The sequence below is a fragment of the Filicampus tigris genome, chromosome 21 (assembly GCF_054856515.1).
Source record: "Filicampus tigris isolate MCC_2025a chromosome 21, RoL_Ftig_1.0, whole genome shotgun sequence".
NCBI classification, from domain to species: domain Eukaryota; kingdom Metazoa; phylum Chordata; class Actinopteri; order Syngnathiformes; family Syngnathidae; genus Filicampus; species Filicampus tigris.
In genome coordinates this window covers 9,484,328-9,505,728 of record NC_141237.1, presented here as the reverse complement: position 1 = coordinate 9,505,728, position 21,401 = coordinate 9,484,328, and the positions used below count along the sequence as shown (strand labels likewise).

Below are 21,401 nucleotides of genomic sequence, written 5' to 3'. Positions count from 1 at the left end.
CAAATATATTCAGCGATGCTGAGAAGGCTGACAGTTGTCGCTGAATTACGCATTCCGTAAATACCAGAACTATGCGAGTAGTAAGTTGACAATTAGACACAGATACAGTACGGACTGACAAAGAAACATCTGCTGTAAGCTCCATGTTCTACTTTACTTTTCTCAGGGGGAAAAAAATATATAAGGCTGATGTAACGTTAAGAGCAGGGTAGTGTTCCAAATCTGATGTGTCCAATTAAACCCTCATGTCTGTGGTTCTTCTGTAAAAGTACTACAAGAATGTCATCTAACGTACCATTTGGATGCATTGTACTTGCTTTGGGTAATCTTATACCTTCATTAGTCTGCTTTTAAAAAGCGAGTCAACGCAAACATTTTTTTTTCAAGTATATGTCCTATATAAGACCACTGGTTGAAACAGGGCATTCTGATAAATATTGCGTGTGTGGAATAAGTGTTAATCCACTCGTTTTTAGATATCTCTGGAGGCAGCCATTTTGTCTTCTGTCGACTGAAAACGTCATCACAACTGCTCATAATGACCAATCGCAGCTCAGATTCAGAAAACAGGTCAGCCGTGATTGGTCGTTGTGAGCACTTTTGATGTCGTTTTCAGTCGACAGAAGACAAAATGGCCGCCCCCAGAGATGGCTAAAAACGAGTGCACTTTGCTGCTTAATTTATATTCCACAAACGCAAAATTAATCAGAATGCCGTGTTTCAACTAGTGGCCCTGCTGTGAACATATCATTGAAAAAAATATGTTTGGGTTGGTCAAGAAATACTGTACATAATATCTCTGGAAAAATACTGTCGTAGAAAATGGAGACATTTCAGCCGAAATGGTTCACAATACATATGGTAGAAATCCAAAAATAGCCAACACAAGGAAGTATCACTTGTACACAAGTTAGCAGTCAAAAATAACCAAATGTACTTACTTACCGGCATATTTTCAGCAGATTTGTATTCCAGTGTCATCGTAAAACTTTTACTAGTTTGACAGGGATTGAGTTAACCTGAACTGAGACCCCATTTTCAAAATCAAAAGAGGCAAATTTCAGGATTGTACAACTTCAGAGATTTCGACAGGGGTCCCACAGTATGTTTTTGTTATTCTTTACAATTGTTATTTAAATTGCTGCAGGTTAAGTGTGGACATGGGGATAATCACACTCATGCATCTACTTACTCTTGTTACTTTCTTCTTATTACTTTCCATTTTTCTTTTTGTAATATAGCATAATTTACTGTTCTGGAAGATCCAGAACAAGACAGTACATAAGGACAGTTGGTAGTGGTTTGCCTCATTGCTGGAGTTACTGCCCTTTTCATTGGTGTGACCACTATAAGCCCCAATAATGAGGTCAAACTGGCAGTGTGCTGCGGCAGCTAACAAGACTTCTTTTGTATGCCATTGTTCTTCATATCGCCGGGCTGTTCTCCAATGTCGTTTACCTTGTAACTTGTGTCTGCGGGGCCAATATTTCAAACCCTCATTACTTTTAATTGCATTTTGCGTGGCTACATTTAACAGTGTGCAGCGGCCCCCTTTATGTTTGCGTGATGAGGTAGATGAAGGTGAAGGTGACAGCCCGTACTCATGACAGCATTGCCAGAGAAACTAACTTGAGAAAATATACACACCATTATTCATGTGCCATATAATAGCCTTGTTCAGTGTCCCTCTATCAAGGCTGGAATTGACCTAGAAGACTAATCAATTGTAGTGCATCAATTAGGTAAATGTCATTTTGCTTTTATGATTTACTAATAAGGTCAATTTCCCACCGTGGTCTTTCATTTGATACGTTTGAAGTCTGGGAATTGCATTTCAAATACCATTCATTATTGAGTTAATGGATTCAGTATAAGGCATATGGATGTTTGCAATTTGGACACCCGCGGTAATGTTCAATGAAGCGGAGACAATTTGAATCTGCACAACATTTTGTCAGAGTGACTGTGCTGACCTATTGTTGGATTAATAAATGAATTGATGTATTCAGTTATTTAATTTACTTTCAAGTGGTGATATAGATGGGTACGTTTTATTTTATTATTTTTTTAAACAATTAACTCTTCTGTTCCTGAATGGGGATTGACAGTTAGTCTATTTTCGATGAGAATATTAGGACCTCCAATTTGTATATCAAGAAGTGCATAAAGTCTCAGGAGATCCCCTGCTGCTTTCAGCCTTCATGTGAGAAATTCCTTCAGCATACATATGACCTCATACATATGGTTATCCTCACATAACATAATAACAGGTGTAGGAGTCTATTTCAGGGCTGAATTTTTTTTTTTTTAATTACAAAATTGTTTATCTAACATTACTGACAAGTTGATGAGTTATTCACATCTGTTAGTGATTTGTGAAAGAGCAACACTGAACATGAGATGGTTCGGACACAAGCCAATAAGAATGATATAACAGTCGTTCTTAATGAGGTCATATTTAACTGACTTGAGGAAGAACAAAGTCAACACAAATAGGATCAAAACACATATCACATACCAGTAGTCAAAATTCAATAATCATGCTTTTTTTTTTTGTGGGACATATCCCTTTTCGCCACAATTTAAAACAGTTCGCAGGTGTTTTGATAACATGTCTTAAATGTTTTTGTCTCACTATTTTATGTCTGGTTGAAATTAGCCTGTGCAAATGGTTGTCAGTGTCAAGTGGAATTTGCTTGTAGTCGAGCACAGGCCCACATAGCTCTTCCACTCCTCTCACATCTACTGTGGTCCACATTGTGCAAAAATAAGGGGGGGGGGAAAAAGAAAGGATTGTTTGGCCAAATATTGTGCCCACATACAGTAACGGAGCTAAAGGGCTTCAAGCATTAGATAGTATCGCGACAAACAATCGCAAGTCTTCTCCCCACAAGTAAGAAGTCTGTCGTAGTCACAAGGGTACTTCAAGGATCCATTTGGATGCCTTTCTTTGCTTTCCCAGTTTCTCTGCAGGTCTGTTACTTGTCATAGAACAGCAAGTTAAAATAACTACTAAAAAGTTTAAGGAAGGTCAAATTAAGATCCCCTGTAAAGGTAATAATAGATTTTAGGTTCCTCGACCTCTAACTTTTTGTGAGCAAGGAACCATAGAACTCAAGGCAGTCATCAAGTGTAAAAAACTGTGAAATTCCCAAGAAACGGATGTCCCTCTATAAAAATGTACTAAAACACAAGAAGGAAACCGGTCAGGAAGGCCTACATGGGACAACATTTTATTCACATGGCTGGGCTATGAGTTGGGGCCTGGCTAAATGTTGCCAAACATCCACATATTTTCCCAAAAGCCTGTGATATTACCAAGGATTAGCATACAGTTCATCTGTGTCCGACTCTTCATGCCGCAGGTCCGCCCTCTTGTCTATAATTTATTAATGATAGCTCGATGGCAAACAGACCTTGTACTGTTTGTTGCCTACTGTTAGCCACGCTGAATAATTCAAAACATCAGTTGACAGAAACGGCATCGTTGAACATTGTGTTCCATGCAATTCACTTTATTAGCCATGTGCAGATATAACAAGAGGGTTTTTGCTACATAGCAGATGGCCACACAGGATTTAGAAACTAACATACGCACGCTCGATTCTCCAGCACATTGCAGCTGCTGTGCAGTATGAAGTTACTCAGCTGCCTGCTATTTAACTTGCTCATCAGGGTGGATTTTCCCAACGTGACAATTTTTCATTGAGATCTGCCAAGGCATTGTAAGCAAATGACTTCAAGGGAGTTGCTCTGGGACTTTTCAACCTCAAAAACAGGAACATTCCAGCTTTTCTTTATTATATTTTTCATTTAATAGTTTTTGTGTTGCTTCCTGACCAGTTTGATCTGATTTTTGATCAATCTTTATTTATGATTTTTTTTTCATTGTCCGGCCACTTGTAAACAGTTTATTCTACAATGGTATTGGTTTTATAGTTTAATCTGTTCCATGATGATGATTGTGGAATGATGGTTTAATTGGGACAAGACGAGTTGCAGCAACAACAAATGTGTGCTTTTGGTGGGTATTCAGGAACAAAGCCGGAGTGCATTTTGGTTGCACTATCTATAGCTGCTTGTCCAAGCCACCATACGTATTTGTAACACTATTAAGCGTTGACTATATCCACGAATACCTGTCAACTTGTACGTTTTCCCCGTATTTTATACATTTTTTGATCATTTCAAATTGTGTACGCCGTATAGCAATTTTTGTACGGGGAAAAAAAATTCGTACTCGTTTTTTGTTAGACCGATCTCGTCTTGCCCATTTCGGCTGTAATCCGGAGCGTCCGTTAGCGATTCCGACTGCAAACTTCGGCCGACTTTCACGAGCAAAGAAAAAAAAAATGGGTGTATCAAGATCTGTATGTGAGACCACATCTTGTGCTGCTCAACACTGTATCTTATCTGATCACTTTGCGACGATAACAAACTGTGCAAGCGCTTTTGTCTTTCAAATATTTATTTCAAGTATTCTCTGTATCAGAGCAAGACATTTTTTCACAACAATACCCTTTCGATATGATTCTTTATACAATACTCATTTGCTAATATTTGCAAAATCATTGAACAAATTTTCTATTTTGATATCTAACTTTGATTTGCCTCTATGATTCATGTCACAATTTCAAACAATTAAAAAGTCTATTTTGGAAAATGTTCTGAAAAATTTCCCATTGCCTGCTTTATGTTTTTTTGTTGGGATTTTTTTAATTTGAGAAATTTGATAAAATGTCAATAAATTATTTGCTGGTTTGTGACAGGGTCACTGATGCTAAGCATTCAAGAGTATGCACTGCAGGCGGTACAAATGTGTCCCGATAATATAATAATAAAAAAATAAATGTTATATGATTCACAGAAATGTGCAATTCAAAACTAGATGCAGCAAAGGATTCCAGCTGGTTGTGAGAATATTATTGGAATTTCTGTTGACCCATTTTCCAGGTTTTAAGTTCTTCCTTCAAAGCCATATTTTCCGTTTCAAGCATTTCCGCACGTTTCTCAAGATCTTGAATATAAACCTTTTTCCTCCGCCTGTATTCACGGGCAGCTTCCCTGGAAGAGAGCCAATGAAACGAATTCATATGCATGTATTACCTAAAACATGTACAAATACAACTTCCATCCATTTTCAACCACTATTGCCAAAAGAAGAAATAGCATTAAAAATGGATTAATAAAACAATAGGCAGAATTTGCGGCATTGCACTTTTTGGGGGGGGCTTCATTTTGCAAAGAGGCCATATGAGAAACGCTTGCTGAAAGCCAGGCCAAAATGCGAACCTCAACTTATATCTATATATTTTTTTGGAATGAACAGAGGTGGGCAATTTACAAAAATTTGCGGGTCCGTCAATCACCATCCATCTTCAGCCTGGGTACTTTTCCGCCATCAGTCTATCCGTCTATTTGTCAAACTTGACCAAATACTAATGCCTATCGATCAATCCATCTTATTTTTTTAAACGCGCTTCCATTAGCGTTTCCGTCTACCATACAGGAAATAAAAATGCTCTAACATTAGGACCACTGTTGTCACTTTTACCAGTCTCTTTTTTAGGAAAAATAGTTACAATATAATTTTATTTGTATATTGCATTTCACTACAGCTACAGCTATAACAAAGCACTTTGCATTGCAACAACAAAATAGCAATCATATAACAAGTGAAAGCAACAAATTACACACATAAAACTAACGTAAAGTTACCAACTTGGCAAATTCTGGAATTTGCAACCTTAGTTGTATCTACAAGCATTATATCCTTGAAGCTTATTAAAATGACATTTCCTCTACCTGTTCTTCATCAAGCTGCGTTCTGACTGTTTGCGGGGGACGCCGCCCTGTGGCACAGCCTGTGTGAAAATGGGGCCGGCGTACTGTAGCTGGGAGGCTGTCAGGTCACCTGGGGGCCCAGCAGAGAGATTAATGACACACAAGAGGAATAAAAAATTCATTCATTCACATCATTACACTGGTCAACAGCACATTTTAATTATAGATGGATTAATGCGTCCCTAAATTTATTTTGACGCTAATTTCAAAGAACTTCAAAAACTTTCAAAAAACAAGGGCAGATTCGGAATCAGCACAAAAAAAAAAACTTCCGTAAAACGAACTTGCATCTTCAAAAACATTTGTTGACCAGTGTTATCATGGTCATATCATTTGAAAATGTAAACAATGGGCATGATATTTATACAAATAAAGTGCAGCATATGGATATTTATCTCTTTTTTCATTATTGTGGGAAATTAACATAAACAAATATCATTACTTATTAATGATAACATATTACAACGTATGAGCAAATTTGTTATTTAACTTTGAATCAAACTTGTAGCTCTCCAAGAAGTAGCTCTCGGTTTCAAAAAAGGTCAGTGACCCCTACTATAGTCACATGTTTTGACTGCATCACAAAGCTGTGTCCAAAGAAATGTATTGATTTAACCCTATGCTGGCCAATTGTCCAGCTCACTTCTTTTTTTCCAACCATTTTAGCTGCGCGTTGCAAATATATAACTTTCTATGTTTGATTGTCAGGCTATTGTAAGGCTAAAATTCTCATTGTAGATGTTTTATAGAATATTCATTTCGGAAAGGGTTGTTTTATGTCTTAATGCACTGACCATGGATTACATTTGAATTACAGGGTTTGGGTTAGGGTTAAAGGGTTAAAAACAGAAATGAGCAGGTATATTAATGACGAGGACTGATGTTAGATAAAAACTTGCAGTAAAAGAAGCAAAAACACACACACACACATAACTCTTTAAAATGACAAGAGTGTCCGAACAAGCAAAAAGGGTCAAATAGAACAAAGCCTGGGGGTTATAGAATAATCTACTGTAATAATAAAATTATCAAATAAACCATGCAAAACACAGATAAAGAAACACTAACACACATTGCAACAAATCCAACAAATAACTATGAAGCACAAATGATCAATTACAATTATCAGGTTAAAGTTGCAAGTTGTAGAGCGTTGACCCAAAAAAGACTGACCTTCGATCCCAGATACAAGACAGCGTGGATCAGGTAATTTAAACTCAAAGCAGCTTCAGCAGACTTGGTAGCACATTCTCACTCCTCCATCCCTAGATGTGCATTATATTTTAAAACAGCGCTGCCCATACAGAGACAACATCAATAATCGGCCGTGAATACGTTACAGTTGAGTCTGTCTAAACTAGAGCATCTTCACTAGGGCTCCAGCCCTAGCGCTGTTTTTCAGGACAAAAAAAAAACAAAGTTTGAACATTAAAGTAATCCAGTACATTTAAACACCAATATAAAATACGACCATCAATTTCAATGGGTCACGGGGAGAGCCGGAGCTATTTTAAAATGCAAACTCATGAAACAGGCCTGGACAAAAATGATGGTACCCCTAGAATAGACTGAAAATTATTTGGCCACAGCGACATGTTTTACCAAGGTGACAGGTCGTCACTGTGCTGTTTGCTGACATGATGTGTACCAAACTAAACACGGACCAGCGAAAGTGAAGGAGACACTTGTCTCGGGAGTTTCGAAAGAAAATGATAGACAGCAGGTTAAAAGTAGATGCTAAAAGCCAAAGTGGACTTCAAGGGACACGTCCAAAGAGGACACCATTGCTGAAAATAAATCATGAAAAAGAGTGGAATTTGTTATATTGCATACTGATGAGCCACAAAGCTTCTGGGAGATTGTCCTGTGGACAGACGAGATGAAACGACTTTTTGACCAAGACACATCAGCTCTGTTGATCGACACAAAATGAAGCAGACAAGCAAAAAAATAAGATAAAATACTGTCCTGTGAAACACAAGCCTTGATATGTTCTGGGGCTGCTTTGCTAAATCTGGCACAATGTAATCTCAAGGCTAACAAGCTATTCTCGAGGTAACGTGCTGCCATGTGTCAAAAAGCTCGGTCTCAGTAGCAAGTCATGGGATGTTGCAACGGGATAATGACCCAAATCACACAGCTAAAAACACCTGAGAATGGCTAAGCGCAAAATCATTGGACTACTGTCTGGAGAAAGCAACCTTCAAAACTGAGACAACGGGAGCAGTTATCTCAAAGAGTGGGCCAAAATACCTGCTGAGAGGTGCAGAAGTCTCACTGAAAGTAAGAAAAAATATTTCATTGCCTCAAAAGGTCATGCAACAAAATATTGAGATTGCCATCATTGTCCAGGTCTGTTTCGCGAATTTGTTTTTGAAAGTAATTATTTTGAACCTGGTACCTTCACCTCCACGATGGCAAATGAGTTCATTCTGTGGCTTGGAGGAGACACTCGGACTCAGGTCAGTACATCAGTGGAGGTCGAGGTGGGCCGCAGAAGGGCACTGCCGACGTCATAAAAGTTGACCCCTGCCCCCCAGGCCAGTTGTTTGTTTTATGAGGCTCTGGGGAGGTTGTGAAGAGCTTTCTGCTTCCTTCATCATGATCCCACGGGTCAACGATAGCCTGGGTAAGCAAATCCTTCAAAATAGACCTCCAAGTGCAAGCCAGACGTAACCTTACTTCTGCTCGGTGATCCTCAGACCCAGTGCCAGACCATAAATTGGTGCAGATGGCCCTGGGTTACTGCAGGACAATAACCAGCCTCATACGGCTAGTGTATATCAGCGGTTTTTGGATGACGATGACATTGAGTAGTCCACTCTTTCCCCAAACCTTAAATCCACTGGAACAATACACCCATGACTGTCCAGCAGCTGACCCCCTTGAAACCCTGATCCAGAATTTGGTGATCCCCCAGGAGATCATTCATGGTCTCATCAGGAGCATGCCCAGACATTTTAGGGAATACGTACAGGTTTGTGGAAGCCATACACACTACTGAGCCACATTATGAGTTGTCTTGAAGAAATTCACAGAAGTTGGATCCAAGTCATTTTTACATTGAATCTAGTGCTCAACGGGAATTGTTTGGGGTTTCTGTTGGGTTTTCATTCTTTTTGTTCTGAATAAATTAGGTTATGCAAACATTTTCATTTCAATTTATTCATTTTGATTCTTTTTTTTGTATGTGTATCTAGTATCTTTACCTGGCTGTGTGGTTGTCAAGGCGATTGGCACAACCTGTGCTCCTTCACTCTGGTAGCAGAATGCAGCACCTGAAAAAAATTGGTTTGGTGTTTTATCAGAAATTCTTATTTGGAGACCTGAAAACATATTAAAATGTATGTTGATTATTATTTTTGTTTACAGTTGAATATACAATTGGCTTAATTTCTAAATTTAGTATTATTCATTTGCTTTTCTGTAATTTGTTTTGATGAATAATTCTGCTCAACAAAGGTATAGTTCATTTGGCTATGTAAAATATCATTGTTTAATTGATCCATATTTAAATTAATTCAGGTTTATGTTAATGACATATTGGTGTATTCATTATTGACAATTCTATAATTGCATTGTTTTGAACTTCATGGTGGCTCGTCTTAAGTTCAAGTAAAGTTCAAGTGTGCCTTTGGAAGTTTAACTCTTACATACCCTTCTTAAAAATTCAGTTATGTCAAGTAAAGTTCAAGTGTGTGTTTGGATGTGTATCCTTTTACATATCTTTCATGAAAATTATGTAATTTTAACCAATAATATGTTGTGAACAAAACACATGTGCCAGTGACTGGCCAGTGTGCGCGCATGGCAAATAATTGGCACACGCTTCGATTATGCCTTCTGTCTCAACAGTCTCTGTTCAAACTTATCACGGCGCCCTGACAAGTTTTAAAATTATAATTAGAATAAAATTAGAGCCAATAGATAGGGCTGGAGAGGCATGATCTTACTAATATTCTACTTTCAGGTTATTCAGACCGTTTTTACATGTATAACAAAAAGGTTTGTTATAGATCCATTTTTTTCATCTTGGAAGCCCAAGTTGTATAAACGGAAGGTTCCAATGTACCTGCTTTGAAGTGAACAAAATATTAAAAAAAGGAGAACTGTCATATTTGGAAATATGAGTACAATTGCTTTTTACCTTGAAATCCTGGGAAGCAGGGATTCTGGTAAGTCCACGGATAGTATTCTGAAGAATTTGAATCAGATGGAATTGTCTGTGAGTTGATGGACATGGCTGACAGTGTCTGTGTCCCCTCAATGGATAAATTGTTAGATGGAGGCGACTAAAGAAAGGTAAAGTATATCAGTCAATTAAGTCATACTTTCATAACAAGCATGTTCCATTCTTTTGGACGGATTGAAAATTAAATTAAATAAAAATATATTTCTGTATAAATCATGCATAGGTCAACTTTCTTCAGTCTGTTCTGTGATAATAATGCAATGACAACATATACAAATAAACATGACATAAAATATGAGTACTTTAACATAACTACCTTGAACTGATTTGATCAAAATTTTAATATGGCCTTAAATAAAACAAGTCTTCAAATACTCACATCCATTGCGATAAAACCCTGACGCCCTGGATAGGCCACAGATGAAAATGTTGGGAACGTGCGAACGGGTTTATAAGCGCAAGCCCCATCGCACCTACCTTTCAACCGGAGCCGTTTGTCTTTATGAAGTGACAAACCAGTAATATCAAAGATCAGAAAGTCTTGGCTTCAAAGTCACGTGACTTGTGGGAAATACACTAAAATAGGAATTGAAAATAAATATCTATAATCGAGTGGCGTGCATCTCACTGATAAACGACTATTTGATGTGTATCTCGATATTTGTGGTACGATATGATTTAAGAACAGTGCATTTTCAAGTGGAATGATTCAATTCAGTTCGATTCAGTGTGATTATGATTCGATTCAACGCGGTAAGGCTGAAGCTTTTGTCACGTTTATTAATATGAAACAACATGTAAAAGGTCCCCAAAGCTCAAAATTAATTAAATTCTGGGAAACATTAAATAATCAGCGACATCATAACAATTTATACAAATTCATACCTGGCGTGAGTCTCTCATAACCAATGCTTTGATACATACCTGGATACATGAAGTGTGATGCGTTTCAAGGACGTATTATAGAAACTATTGTACATTGATTCACATAGTCTCTATTTGTAATCTGTCTTTTCAGACTGCTATTTTTCCTTAAAAATTAAAACAGCTAAAGTCATTCCAAGCTATAAAAGTGGACTAACATATAAATTTACAAATTACAGACCAATATCCCTACTTGCATGATTCTCAAAAATCTTAGACAAATACAATAATCTCATAAGTGCCAATCAATATGGCTTTAGGAAAAAAAACACCAAAATGGCAGTACAGTAATGGATTTGAGGAAGTGATATCTTCTATCATAGATGAGAAAGAATTTGTGGTTGGTGTGTTTGTAGATCTGAAAAATAGCATTTGACATGTTTGATCAAAATGAAAAAAAATACAGCAGAATGGTATAAGAGGTTTGGCATATGAATTATTGCAAAGTTGCTTGGATGACCGATATCAATACGTGCAGTTTAATAATAAAAAATGCAAGCTATTAAAAGTGACTTATAGAGTACCTCAAGGGGCTGTAATTGGTCCTAAATTATTCAGATTAATGTTTCTAAAATATTTACTTATATTTTATTTGCTGATGATACTACTCTACTGTGCTGGCAAAAACCTTGAACAGCTTCTGGAAACTGATTAAAGTGAATTTAATTCACTGAAAAACTGGTGTGAAATTAAAAAAAAATGTTAAATTTGAACAGGTTAAAATCACTGTCCATTAATAATTGAAAATAGAGTATATAATACACAATTTCTTGAAGTGATTATTGATGCCAAGCTTTGTAGGAAGTCACATATAGATAATGTTAAAACCAAAATGTTGAAAGTTATGGATATTCTTTGTAAAAACTAAGGATGTCCCGAATAACAAAACATTATATACAATTTATTCGATCACTATTACTTCTATATATGAGATATGGTGTTGAGATTTGAGGAAATGCATTCAGTATAAGTGTTTTTAAGCTATAGAAGATAGCTAAAACAATCATTAACCGAGCGAATTCCAAACTGCACAAATAATATACAAAGTATGTACATCATAATTTACTGTGTTGCAGTATTCAGAAACATGTTGGCACCCCAATCCATGTGCCTATTAAATTTTTACCACAGAAATGATGGCAATCATCTACTGTATTTAAAGAACACCGAATGGTCAGATTGACCCCAAAGATGGATGGCTAAATCTCTCTTCTTTTAAAACCTCTGCTTCAAAAAACCAGATTCAAACTTTCAGGATTTCTATCGTGCTTCTGCAAAGCTTGCTGATGAGCTGATCATTTGAATCGGGTGTCTTGGAGGGGGGAGACATCTAAAACAAGCAGGAAAGGGGCTCTCGAGGACCGGATTATGATCATAAGAATCAGGTGTGTTAAAGGAGAGAGACATATAAAACATGCTTGATAGGGGCTCCCGGGGACCGGGCTTGGGCACCCCTGCTCGAAATTGTCCATAGGTGTGAATGGGAACGTATATGACTGTTATTTAACAAGCGTCTCTTTTTCTGTGTCCGGTACGAGCTCTTAAACATTTATTTTGAAAAGCCACTGTTGTGTTTCCTGTCCCGTAAGTCTTCCGGGTGCGAGATTGAATTTTTCAATGTGCGGTAGCTTCAAGGCACTGAGCGCTCTCTTATGTAAAGTGACGAAGCGACATTTGTAATGTTTGCAAATGTTACTTTAGATCAGGTATGTCTCTTCCACAAAGCAACGCCGCTGGAGGGATTCACGGGCTCCTTTTGAAACTTCACGAATCCCTCGCAGACGACAATACCCGTCGTGCGTCTCTGAGATGCCAAGACCTAGTGGGAGACTTGGGGCAGACGTGTATGCTAACACCCAGCGACAATGAACTGGGTAAAACAATGGACTCTTATCAAAATGTGTTGTGGGCAGCTTAGTCCTCCCTATTTTGAACGCGAATGCCTTTAAAAGATGCAGCATTGTTTATGTGCTGTTTATAATACCAGTGGGAAAAATTATGTAGTGTTACGCTCAGTCCCCTCGACCAAGTTGCGTTAAGATTCTCAGCCATACGTTTCTTAAATACGTAAATCGAGGGTTTGGACTCAACAAGCTACAAGAGTCCATTTGTAGCCGTTCTAGCATATACTAGTATGCTCTTTGACCTCATTAGTTGTGCGTAGGACAACTACGTGTTTAAAGTGAGGCAACTGTACTAGTTGACAACTGAGTGCTACAGACCCTGTTATAAAACAGCATAGACCAGCATGGTTGTGTTGTTTTTTTTTAATGCAGGAGAACATAACAACCAAGATTCGAACACTGAACCTCTGAGTCACTATGAAACCTCCTCTACCAACTGAGCCAAAGCTAGCCAGCAAGACTAACAAAAGCAAAACAAAACAGCAAGATTTGAACACCCAACTGCACAGTCACTGGAATCTGCTCTACCAACCGAGCCAAAGCCAGCCAGCAAGCCCATGCTGCTGTTGACTTGCTGGTAGTTGGGACAGCGAGACCAGCTGGTCATTAGCTATCACCAGTAGCTCAGTTCATTGAGCAGGTTACCCAGTGACCAGAGGTTTGGCTGTTCAAATCTTGGCTTTTTTTTTGCGTTTGCTTTTTTGACCAGAGCGAAAAGACAACAAAACCATGGGGAGTACAAGTAGTAGTGACATTATAAAATTAAACTGGTTAACATAATGCTTCAGTTGTAGTACTAGTAGGACACAGATTTCAGTGCACAGTCTTGCCTCACTAATAACATGTAGTTGTCCTATTGGTATGCTAAAGTTACCCTACTAGTGAAGACAAAGAGCTTGCTTGTACTTGTTTGTGTAAAGCTTCAGTAAGCAAGTGTCCATTTTGACTTGATTGGGTGTTACGTCTTGTAACTGTTGATTAAGGGCATCTTGTTAATATCAGTTTAAATGTATATATTGTAGGAGTGTGTGCCTTGGCTGAGATGTTGGTGACTACTGCAGAGGTGCCAAATTATGTGATGCTTGCAACCTCAGAAAAAAAAGTGAATGCACGCGCTAACATGTTGCCATCTTATTGTGTCTCAAAGCCTTGCAGACATCCTTGCTGTTTTCAAAAGACTATGGGCTGCTCATCTTCCTCAGAAGGTCTTTACCACAAGATGAGGTGGGAACCAAGAGTGCAGCTAGAAAAAAAATGTCACATGTTGATAAGTAATGTAATGAAATGTTTTTTTTTCCCACAGCTTCGGGATGCCAGGGCTAAGACATTGTGTTTTTTGGAGACGTTTTTGGACAAGCTTTCTCCAAGGGTCAAAGGGTGGGAGAAGACATACGCCATTGACATAAGAGTATGTTTTCTTTGAACCATCAAATGATATACTGATGTTATTCATTGGTTTTATTTCAAACTCAGCCACCCTAGAGCTACGCATAACAAAAACCTCTGAAATGCTCAATAATATAATTATTTTCCTTCCTGCAGGACACATGTATGATGGTGTATACAAAGGAAAAAACAGCAAAATGTAGGACTGCGGTGTTAGAGCTGCTTATTAAGGTTGGTTTCTTTTGTGGGTTTTTTTTTTTTCAGACAAAGCTTTGTATTGTCTGAAAAGCATCACATGGTTGCAAATTCATAAAATGTTTCTGTCGTATGCATAAAGAACTTGTGGATACTACCTTTCCTGGCCTAAATATTTTAATTCTGTGCTAGGTAGTTGTCTTGTCATGAACCGCTTTTACCCAACAGGTTCTTCTAACTACAAAAGCTTCCACTGTGGCAGCAGAATTGAGAATTGGTGAAATATTCACCAAATTCTACAGTGAACTCTGTCAAAAGAACAAACTCCCAGATTCAGGTAAGGACTTCACTTATAATGGAGAATTAGAAGTGTTAATAATAATAAGAGTTAAAAAAAAAGTGTTTTAAAGCCAAATTATTATTTTTTGGGGGACGGGTTGTATTATTATAGTCCTTGGCACCATCTATGAATTGCTGGGAGTTGTTGCAGAGGTTCACCCCAGTGAGATGGTCGACTACTCAGACAAACTCTACAAAGCCTATCGAGGGGAGCTTAAAGAACAGGTATTGCAGCCTAGAAGACGACTGACTCTTTTCCGCTTTAGTCAAAGAAAGTACAGAAACGAGATTGTAGGGCACAGACCTCCACCAAGGCCAGTGAACCAGTGCTTGTTGTCAATTTAGCCTCTTGTGGTCTACCGTCATTTTTGCAGATGACTTCTACAACAAAGGAGCCCAAACTCTTTGTAGTTTCTGGATGTTTGAGAGGAATCACTGCGCTCATGGTTAACTTCACTAAAACAATGGAGGAAGGTGAGCTTCGGCCCGTATAACCAGGCTAACTAAAATCTTGCGTTTTGTCCCATCGCTGATTCAGTCAGTTTTGTCTGTTGGATTAATGATGCGTGTTTGTCTTTGACTTGCAGACCCAGCAACATCCAATGAAATCTTTCAATATTCTCTAAAAGCAATTAGTCCGCAGGTGTGTGACTTTTATTCACTCCGCCACTACAATCCAGCATCTTTGAGTATTTTGAAAAGCGCTATAAACCGTAATCGAATGTTTTAGTAGCGGTAGTAATAGTAGCTGTATCAGTATTCTAGTCTAGTTGAGTTATAATGTTAGACAGGAATTAATTTAACAATATGTTTATTTCTTTAGTTCCAGTTTACGATGGCGTCAAAAAATAATGGGCAAAATATGACCTGGGACTACTATTTGTCCCACTGAGCATTTACATTACTTGAGTCCTGCAATAGTTTCTATTTTTAAAAAAATAAATAAAGTATATTCTTTTTTTCCCTTTTTTCTCCTAGATGGAAATGAGTCGCTATGCCGTCACTTTTGGTGAGGTTACACTTTTCGTGGCACTATGAATTTGAACCGCTACGATTGATAATTACGAACAACTCTGTTTCTTATACAGCTGGGCTTAGATTGTTTGCCAGGCATGCGTCCCAGTTCAGCAGCTGCCTCATAAGCCACTACAGAGAGGTGTTTGATGCCATGTCCAAGCTCTGTGGTCACATCAACAATGAAATGAAGAAGACCAGTTACTATGCACTTGAAGCCTTCCTAAAGCAGGTGAATAATGTCATTCACAACATTTTCCTTTGCAAAGAATTTCCTGATTAAAGCAGTGTGACTTTTGTTCACTCTATTTTCAGGTTTCAATACTCGTGGCGGAAAATATCGAGGAGCACAAGAGCAAGTTGAAGTTTTTCATGCAAAAGTTCTGCAACATCATTAAGACCATGGAGTCAACCCACAAAGAACTATCCATCGCCATACGAGGATATGGATTTTTTGCAGCTGTAAGTTTGTGTTTTGGGTCGAAGTGAATGTTGGGCAGTATTTCATTCAAAATGTTCTCTCTCTTTAAGCCATGCAAGAAAGTTTGCCCGCAAGATGTGGAATTGATGTACACAGAGCTGATTCAACGCTGTAAGCAGATGTACCTGACTGAGTCCGACGGGGAGGACGAAAACTTCTACCAACTGCCCAGCTTCCTGGACTCTATAGCGAGTGTCCTGATTCACCTGGACAAGGTCACAAACCGATAATACTTCTTTTCACTCAGCTCTGACAAGCTTCTCGCACTCTGCAGTTCTTTTGTATGCTCTCTACTTGGATTTAGCGTTGTGTTCGTAATAATCTTGGCCATGGCATATTCACCGCACACTACTGAATTTGAAGCCACAGTTCACAATCTATGATATTTAAATTTGACTAGCACCCATCCTCAAAAACAAAACAACAAAAAAAAGCAACCAGCAAGTTTTATAGTTCTTTTGCATTCCATTTTTGTTGCTCAATCAAATACATTGATTATTGCTCTTCACAATTAAATCAAAGTTATTCATATTTTTTTTAAATCACATTAAATTGAATGGATCCTATTATTACTATAATAGTAATGAAAATGCTATTTGCATTTCTTTATATGACTCCTCACCCCCCCCCCCCCCCTTTGACCTCAGGTTCCAGAGGTGTACACTCCACTACTGGAACGTCTCCTGGTGGTGCAGATTGACAGCTTCCCTCAGTACAGTGAGAAAATGCAGATCACTTGTTGCAGAGCCATCATTAAAGTGCTGGTGGCCATGGCCTCTAAAGGACCTGTTCTGTGGGGTTTCATTACCTCTGTGGGTAAGTTGATCTAAATTCAAAATGGCTACAATAAATGATGCAGTGTGGGTGCCAGGGTAAAAGTGACTTCACGCAAAGATGAGACCAGACCAGATGAAATTCAGAGTAATAATAGTGTAAAATATGGGGCCCTGGGTTTATGAAGGTGTCCACATATGATGGCTTGAGGTTATGAGAATAGTGCGCCAATAAATAAAATGGATCAGGGTTAGATTAATGACTAGCAAGTAGTATGTTACAATTTATATCAATGACTAAAAAGTAGGTCATGAGTTTGCTTTGGAAAGAGTTCTGAATTCCAATTTTAACAGCTCTTTACATTTGTGATTTTAGCGATATAAATCTGGTTGTTATTGTTTGTGTTCAAGCCATTTAAAAATGTATCAAACTCGTAATCAGCTGTCAAATTGAGGAATAGGCGATTCTTTTTTTTTTTTTATGTAGAAAAATCAGTTATGCTTCATTTTATTCTTTGGCATTTTTAGTGCACCAAGGATTGATTCGTGTTTGTTCCAAACCCATGGTCACTGAGGTCAGTTCAATGTTCTTTGCTTACAACATGGAATCCTTGCGCATCTTTTTTTGATTCGCCTCTTCATAATTTTGTGGGTTTTTTTCATAGGGCGAAGATTCTGAAAATGATTCGTTTGGCTCACCTGGAATTCGTATTGGAAAGTGGAAGGTTCCATCCAGTAAGAACTATCTTGCGCTGTACAGAGACCTGCTCGATTGTGATCGGTTGAAGGTACTATTTATTTTAGTGTGGCCCTAATACTCCTTTGTACAGAAAAAGATCTATTTGTAGGTTTAAAAAAAAAGGGTGGAAAAAGTAGTGGTATATGATGAATTCTATAGTTCGTTTTCCTTTTATGCTCCTTCCCTTATATTTTTCTGCTTCCTTCCACAGGATTCAGGATTTTTGGACGGAGCTTTTGAAAGTCAGAACGCTGCGCTCGTGTCCTTGAGTCGCATTCTCTACGATGAGCTGGTCAAGTCACTTCTTCTGATTATAGAGAAATTAGATTTGTCATTGCAAAAGGTCACACCGGGAGAGGAGGTGCGTGTTTGCACTTTGCGGAGTATGAATTACATACTGTTTAACAAACAAGTCATTATTTTTGTGTATGTCACAGGGATGAGTGCGTAATTCTGTCGAACTCTCCTTCCTGACATCTGTCTTTTTATCCTTGTAAGGCTCCAGACGATGTGTCTCATGTCGTGCCTTCTTCTGACCCGACGGCTCATCTTTTGCCGAATAAGATGAAGGACTTCACTGCCTTTATTAATTTAGTCGACTTTTGCAGGTAATGCAGATGCAACACAGAGTTCCATGCAGCAATTAATGAGCATCGAGTATTTGTATCCTCACAATTGATTCACAGTGCAACCGCCTAATAGAGATGGTAACATTCTTGAAGTCTTGCTATTTAAATCCTAACGACCCAGAATGCACCGATAAAGGATTTCTAAACCGCTAAATGCACAGACACTTAATTGAATAGCACTCAAACTAGGCGATGGACATTCAAGCAGAATACCTGGATGGATGGATTGCACTGTAGTTACTTGTACCCCTCAAAAATAAAGAAAGCATTTTAAATACAACCAACTTGTCATGGCCAATTCGAACCACCCCTCTTTGTTGAAACAGCTCACGCCTTTCTCTTGTTTTTGCTTCTGCAGTGAGCTGTTGCTTTATAAGCATGTCGAGTACTTCCAGACTTGGATGTACCCCTTCAGCCACAAACTTATCCTCCAGTCAATTCGAAATCCACTTGTCAGTGGTTTTTACAAGTTGCTCTCAGTCACCATGAAAATTGCCAAGAAAATTAAGTATTACCAGGTAATCTAACTATGAGCAATATTTTAATGTCATCAATTTTGCTCTTTTTCTATGGCATGCGTGGAAGTTAAAGTCGGGGAGGGCTCACTAGTGATGTAAACAACTTTTCTTTTGCAGGGAGTTGGCCTTAGAAACTCAGCTCCAACGCCGAGTGACACAGTGAAAAGTGCTTGTTTTGCCCTCTTCGCAAAGTTTGGAAAAGAGGTAGAATCTCTTTCAATAATATGAACGGGGATATTTAACCTTAGTTGTTTTTCCCAGGAACTTGTGAGTGAAATGTGGTGTCTGACTAGGTCTGTGTGAGAATGAAGCAATACAAAGACGAGCTGCTGGCATCCTGCTTGACCTTTGTCCTCTCGCTGCACCACAACATCGTGGCGGTGGACATCAAGGTGTACTCTCCTGCTCTAGAGGTGCTTACATATTTACTACTAATATGTACTTACGACATATTTCTGTTTGTAGCCTTAGTGAAATTGATAACATCACCTTAAAGCTTGAATTACTGAGTTAGTCCTATGGCCAAAGCAGTTGACAGGAGTTGCGCAATTACTGTATAACAACATACCAGACCATACCATCAGACTATCTATGCAAACACTCGTGATATACTGTAAAGCTGTATCAATGATTGGTCCTTTCAAAGATGATATAATTTGTTTGGACTGAATCAACAAGACTGTTAGTGTCCAAAAATGAATGTCAGCAGAAAACATATGAAGACAATCTCCATACCTTCACTTTTTCATTATGCAGACGGCTCTGAAAATGGGTCTTAGTCATGTCCCTTTGGCGAATGCAGCCCTTGATGCTTTGGAGGGCTGGTCCAGTCACATCCCTTTGGAGACCATGCAGCCTTGCTACAAGATCGTCCTCCCTCTCCTGGATGGGTACCTCAAAACCAACGCCAATGACAGTAAGCCTTTGAGTTGTCAGCAAACCCTCCCAATAGTCACTTCATGAAAGAAACAAACGCATTTACCTGTCGTCGATGGAGATGCGCTAAAAATCGCTTTGTTGACGTAGACAAAGAGGATAGCGTATGGGAGGTGATGTCTTCTTTGTCCTCAAGAACTGACATTGGATACAGCCGAGTGATGACAAGACTTCTGAAGAAATCCAACCAGCTTGCCATGGTAATATACTGTAGGGAGCGACATACACGTTATACAGTACACCTGCTCACAAAAAGTAAGGAATATTTAGGTGGAATTTCAGGATGTACCTAAAATTCAAAAGTTTTGAGAAGATCAAATAAAGTTCACCTGTTTAGGGTATAGTGCATTTAACTTAATCTGAAAATTTTACCTGAAAGCCCAATATCCCTGACTTTTTGAGTGGCGTGTTTAAAAGTTCAGGGGTTACTTAAAAATGTCCTTTTTTTGATTGAAGAAGAGAAATTTTAACATGTTTTGACTTAGTCTGATTAATTTAATTAATCTTAATTGAACAAAATGCTGCTTTTCTTAAAAAAGCATATCTGAGTTTGTTTGTGTGTTGTTATTTTCTAGTCATTTTTATTCACTATACAAAGCAAGTTTAAATATTCATTGAAGTTGGAAAAAAATGTACACTTGTTTTATGTCACATGCCACGCATGCTATGCACCGATGCCTAGATTTGACTTTGAATACATTTATGCCGATTTGTGGTCAACAATCATATAAAATATGTGAACGCAGGAGGATGCTCCTCTTACCATGGTGAGGCTCAGGGTGGTGAAGTTACTCGGCCACTTGGGTGGGAAGCTGAACAGAAACCTCATAACTGGTATGGATTCACACAGCTAACCAACTATTTCGTCTGTTTTCTTCTTGCATAGCGGAATGTTTATTTTGCTATTGCTCCAAGAAGTTCTCATTATTGTTATAAGGTTGGCTATTTTTTTTAAGTTGATCATGAGCCGCTGTTCGGTCACTTAGTGGTCTCGTCAGAGGAGATGATGAAGAAATTTGTGGCCTGGGATACCGAGAAGAGGCTCAGCTTTGCTGTGCCATTCACCGATATGAAGCCAGTCATCTACCTTGACCCTTTCCTGCCTCGGATCAGTGAACTTGCTCTGTCCACGAGTGACAGACAAACCAAAGTGTGTCCTTTAGCATCATATTTGTCCGTCAGTGAATACAAGCAGTTAATGACCCGATTCACTTTTGACTGATCCGTGACGGCAGGTTGCAGCTTGTGAGCTGCTCCACGGCTTGGTCCTCTACATGATTGGGAAGAGTGCTCAGATGGTGGAAGGAGAGAATCGTTTACCGCCAATGTACAAGCTGCACAAAAGACTTTTTCCTGTGCTGCTGCGTCTGGCCTGTGATGTCGATCAGGTATGCATCGCTGACAGGAAGGAGCAAGTGTGGAAAGGAGCCGTCTTTTTGAGCAGCTTTTTGAGTTCAGATTTTAAAGGGTTAAACATCTGGGAAGTTTGTGATGATGCCTGAAATAATGTGTGGAAATGTATGGTTT

The 21,401-nt window shown here is 38.6% G+C and overlaps 2 protein-coding genes across 7 annotated transcripts in view; one reads left to right on the top strand and one right to left on the bottom strand.

Moving 5' to 3' along the window:
- Positions 1 to 4,450: 4,450 nt before the first annotated feature.
- LOC147127526 (cAMP-responsive element modulator-like) lies at positions 4,451 to 10,530 on the bottom strand. The gene is made up of 5 exons (XM_086021525.1): positions 10,416 to 10,530; positions 9,992 to 10,136; positions 9,054 to 9,122; positions 5,806 to 5,914; positions 4,451 to 5,064 (listed from the first exon to the last, which is right to left on the bottom strand). Exons 1-5 carry the CDS (start codon positions 10,419 to 10,421, stop codon positions 4,923 to 4,925), a joined length of 471 nt encoding a protein of 156 aa, XP_085877651.1. The 5' UTR covers positions 10,422 to 10,530; the 3' UTR covers positions 4,451 to 4,922.
- Positions 10,531 to 12,574: 2,044 nt separating this feature from the next.
- prkdc (protein kinase, DNA-activated, catalytic subunit) overlaps positions 12,575 to 21,401 on the top strand; it is a 33,487-nt gene continuing 24,660 nt past the window's right edge. For all 6 annotated transcript variants that reach the window (XM_086021615.1, XM_086021614.1, XM_086021611.1 and 3 more), the window contains exons 1-25: positions 12,575 to 12,834; positions 14,012 to 14,088; positions 14,168 to 14,272; positions 14,407 to 14,481; positions 14,674 to 14,782; positions 14,897 to 15,009; positions 15,159 to 15,258; positions 15,372 to 15,427; positions 15,763 to 15,793; positions 15,873 to 16,030; positions 16,114 to 16,260; positions 16,330 to 16,494; positions 16,927 to 17,095; positions 17,581 to 17,627; positions 17,718 to 17,840; positions 18,003 to 18,152; positions 18,290 to 18,399; positions 18,779 to 18,938; positions 19,056 to 19,142; positions 19,232 to 19,351; positions 19,695 to 19,854; positions 19,965 to 20,074; positions 20,621 to 20,708; positions 20,861 to 21,024; positions 21,110 to 21,262. In XM_086021615.1, coding sequence (XP_085877741.1) covers positions 12,669 to 12,834; positions 14,012 to 14,088; positions 14,168 to 14,272; positions 14,407 to 14,481; positions 14,674 to 14,782; positions 14,897 to 15,009; positions 15,159 to 15,258; positions 15,372 to 15,427; positions 15,763 to 15,793; positions 15,873 to 16,030; positions 16,114 to 16,260; positions 16,330 to 16,494; positions 16,927 to 17,095; positions 17,581 to 17,627; positions 17,718 to 17,840; positions 18,003 to 18,152; positions 18,290 to 18,399; positions 18,779 to 18,938; positions 19,056 to 19,142; positions 19,232 to 19,351; positions 19,695 to 19,854; positions 19,965 to 20,074; positions 20,621 to 20,708; positions 20,861 to 21,024; positions 21,110 to 21,262 — 2,943 coding nt within the window. In that variant the 5' untranslated portion in view covers positions 12,575 to 12,668. The remainder of the gene's footprint in view (positions 12,835 to 14,011; positions 14,089 to 14,167; positions 14,273 to 14,406; positions 14,482 to 14,673; positions 14,783 to 14,896; positions 15,010 to 15,158; positions 15,259 to 15,371; positions 15,428 to 15,762; positions 15,794 to 15,872; positions 16,031 to 16,113; positions 16,261 to 16,329; positions 16,495 to 16,926; positions 17,096 to 17,580; positions 17,628 to 17,717; positions 17,841 to 18,002; positions 18,153 to 18,289; positions 18,400 to 18,778; positions 18,939 to 19,055; positions 19,143 to 19,231; positions 19,352 to 19,694; positions 19,855 to 19,964; positions 20,075 to 20,620; positions 20,709 to 20,860; positions 21,025 to 21,109; positions 21,263 to 21,401) is intronic.

Bases quoted from the DNA above. Each gene is read 5' to 3' on its own strand.
- LOC147127526 (XM_086021525.1), bottom strand. The intron at 9,123-9,991 runs GTAAAAAGCAAT...AATTTTTTTCAG, and splicing joins CTGCTTCCCAGGATTTCAAG to GTGCTGCATTCTGCTACCAG. The intron at 5,915-9,053 runs GTAAAGATACTA...CTGGGCCCCCAG, and splicing joins CTTGACAACCACACAGCCAG to GTGACCTGACAGCCTCCCAG.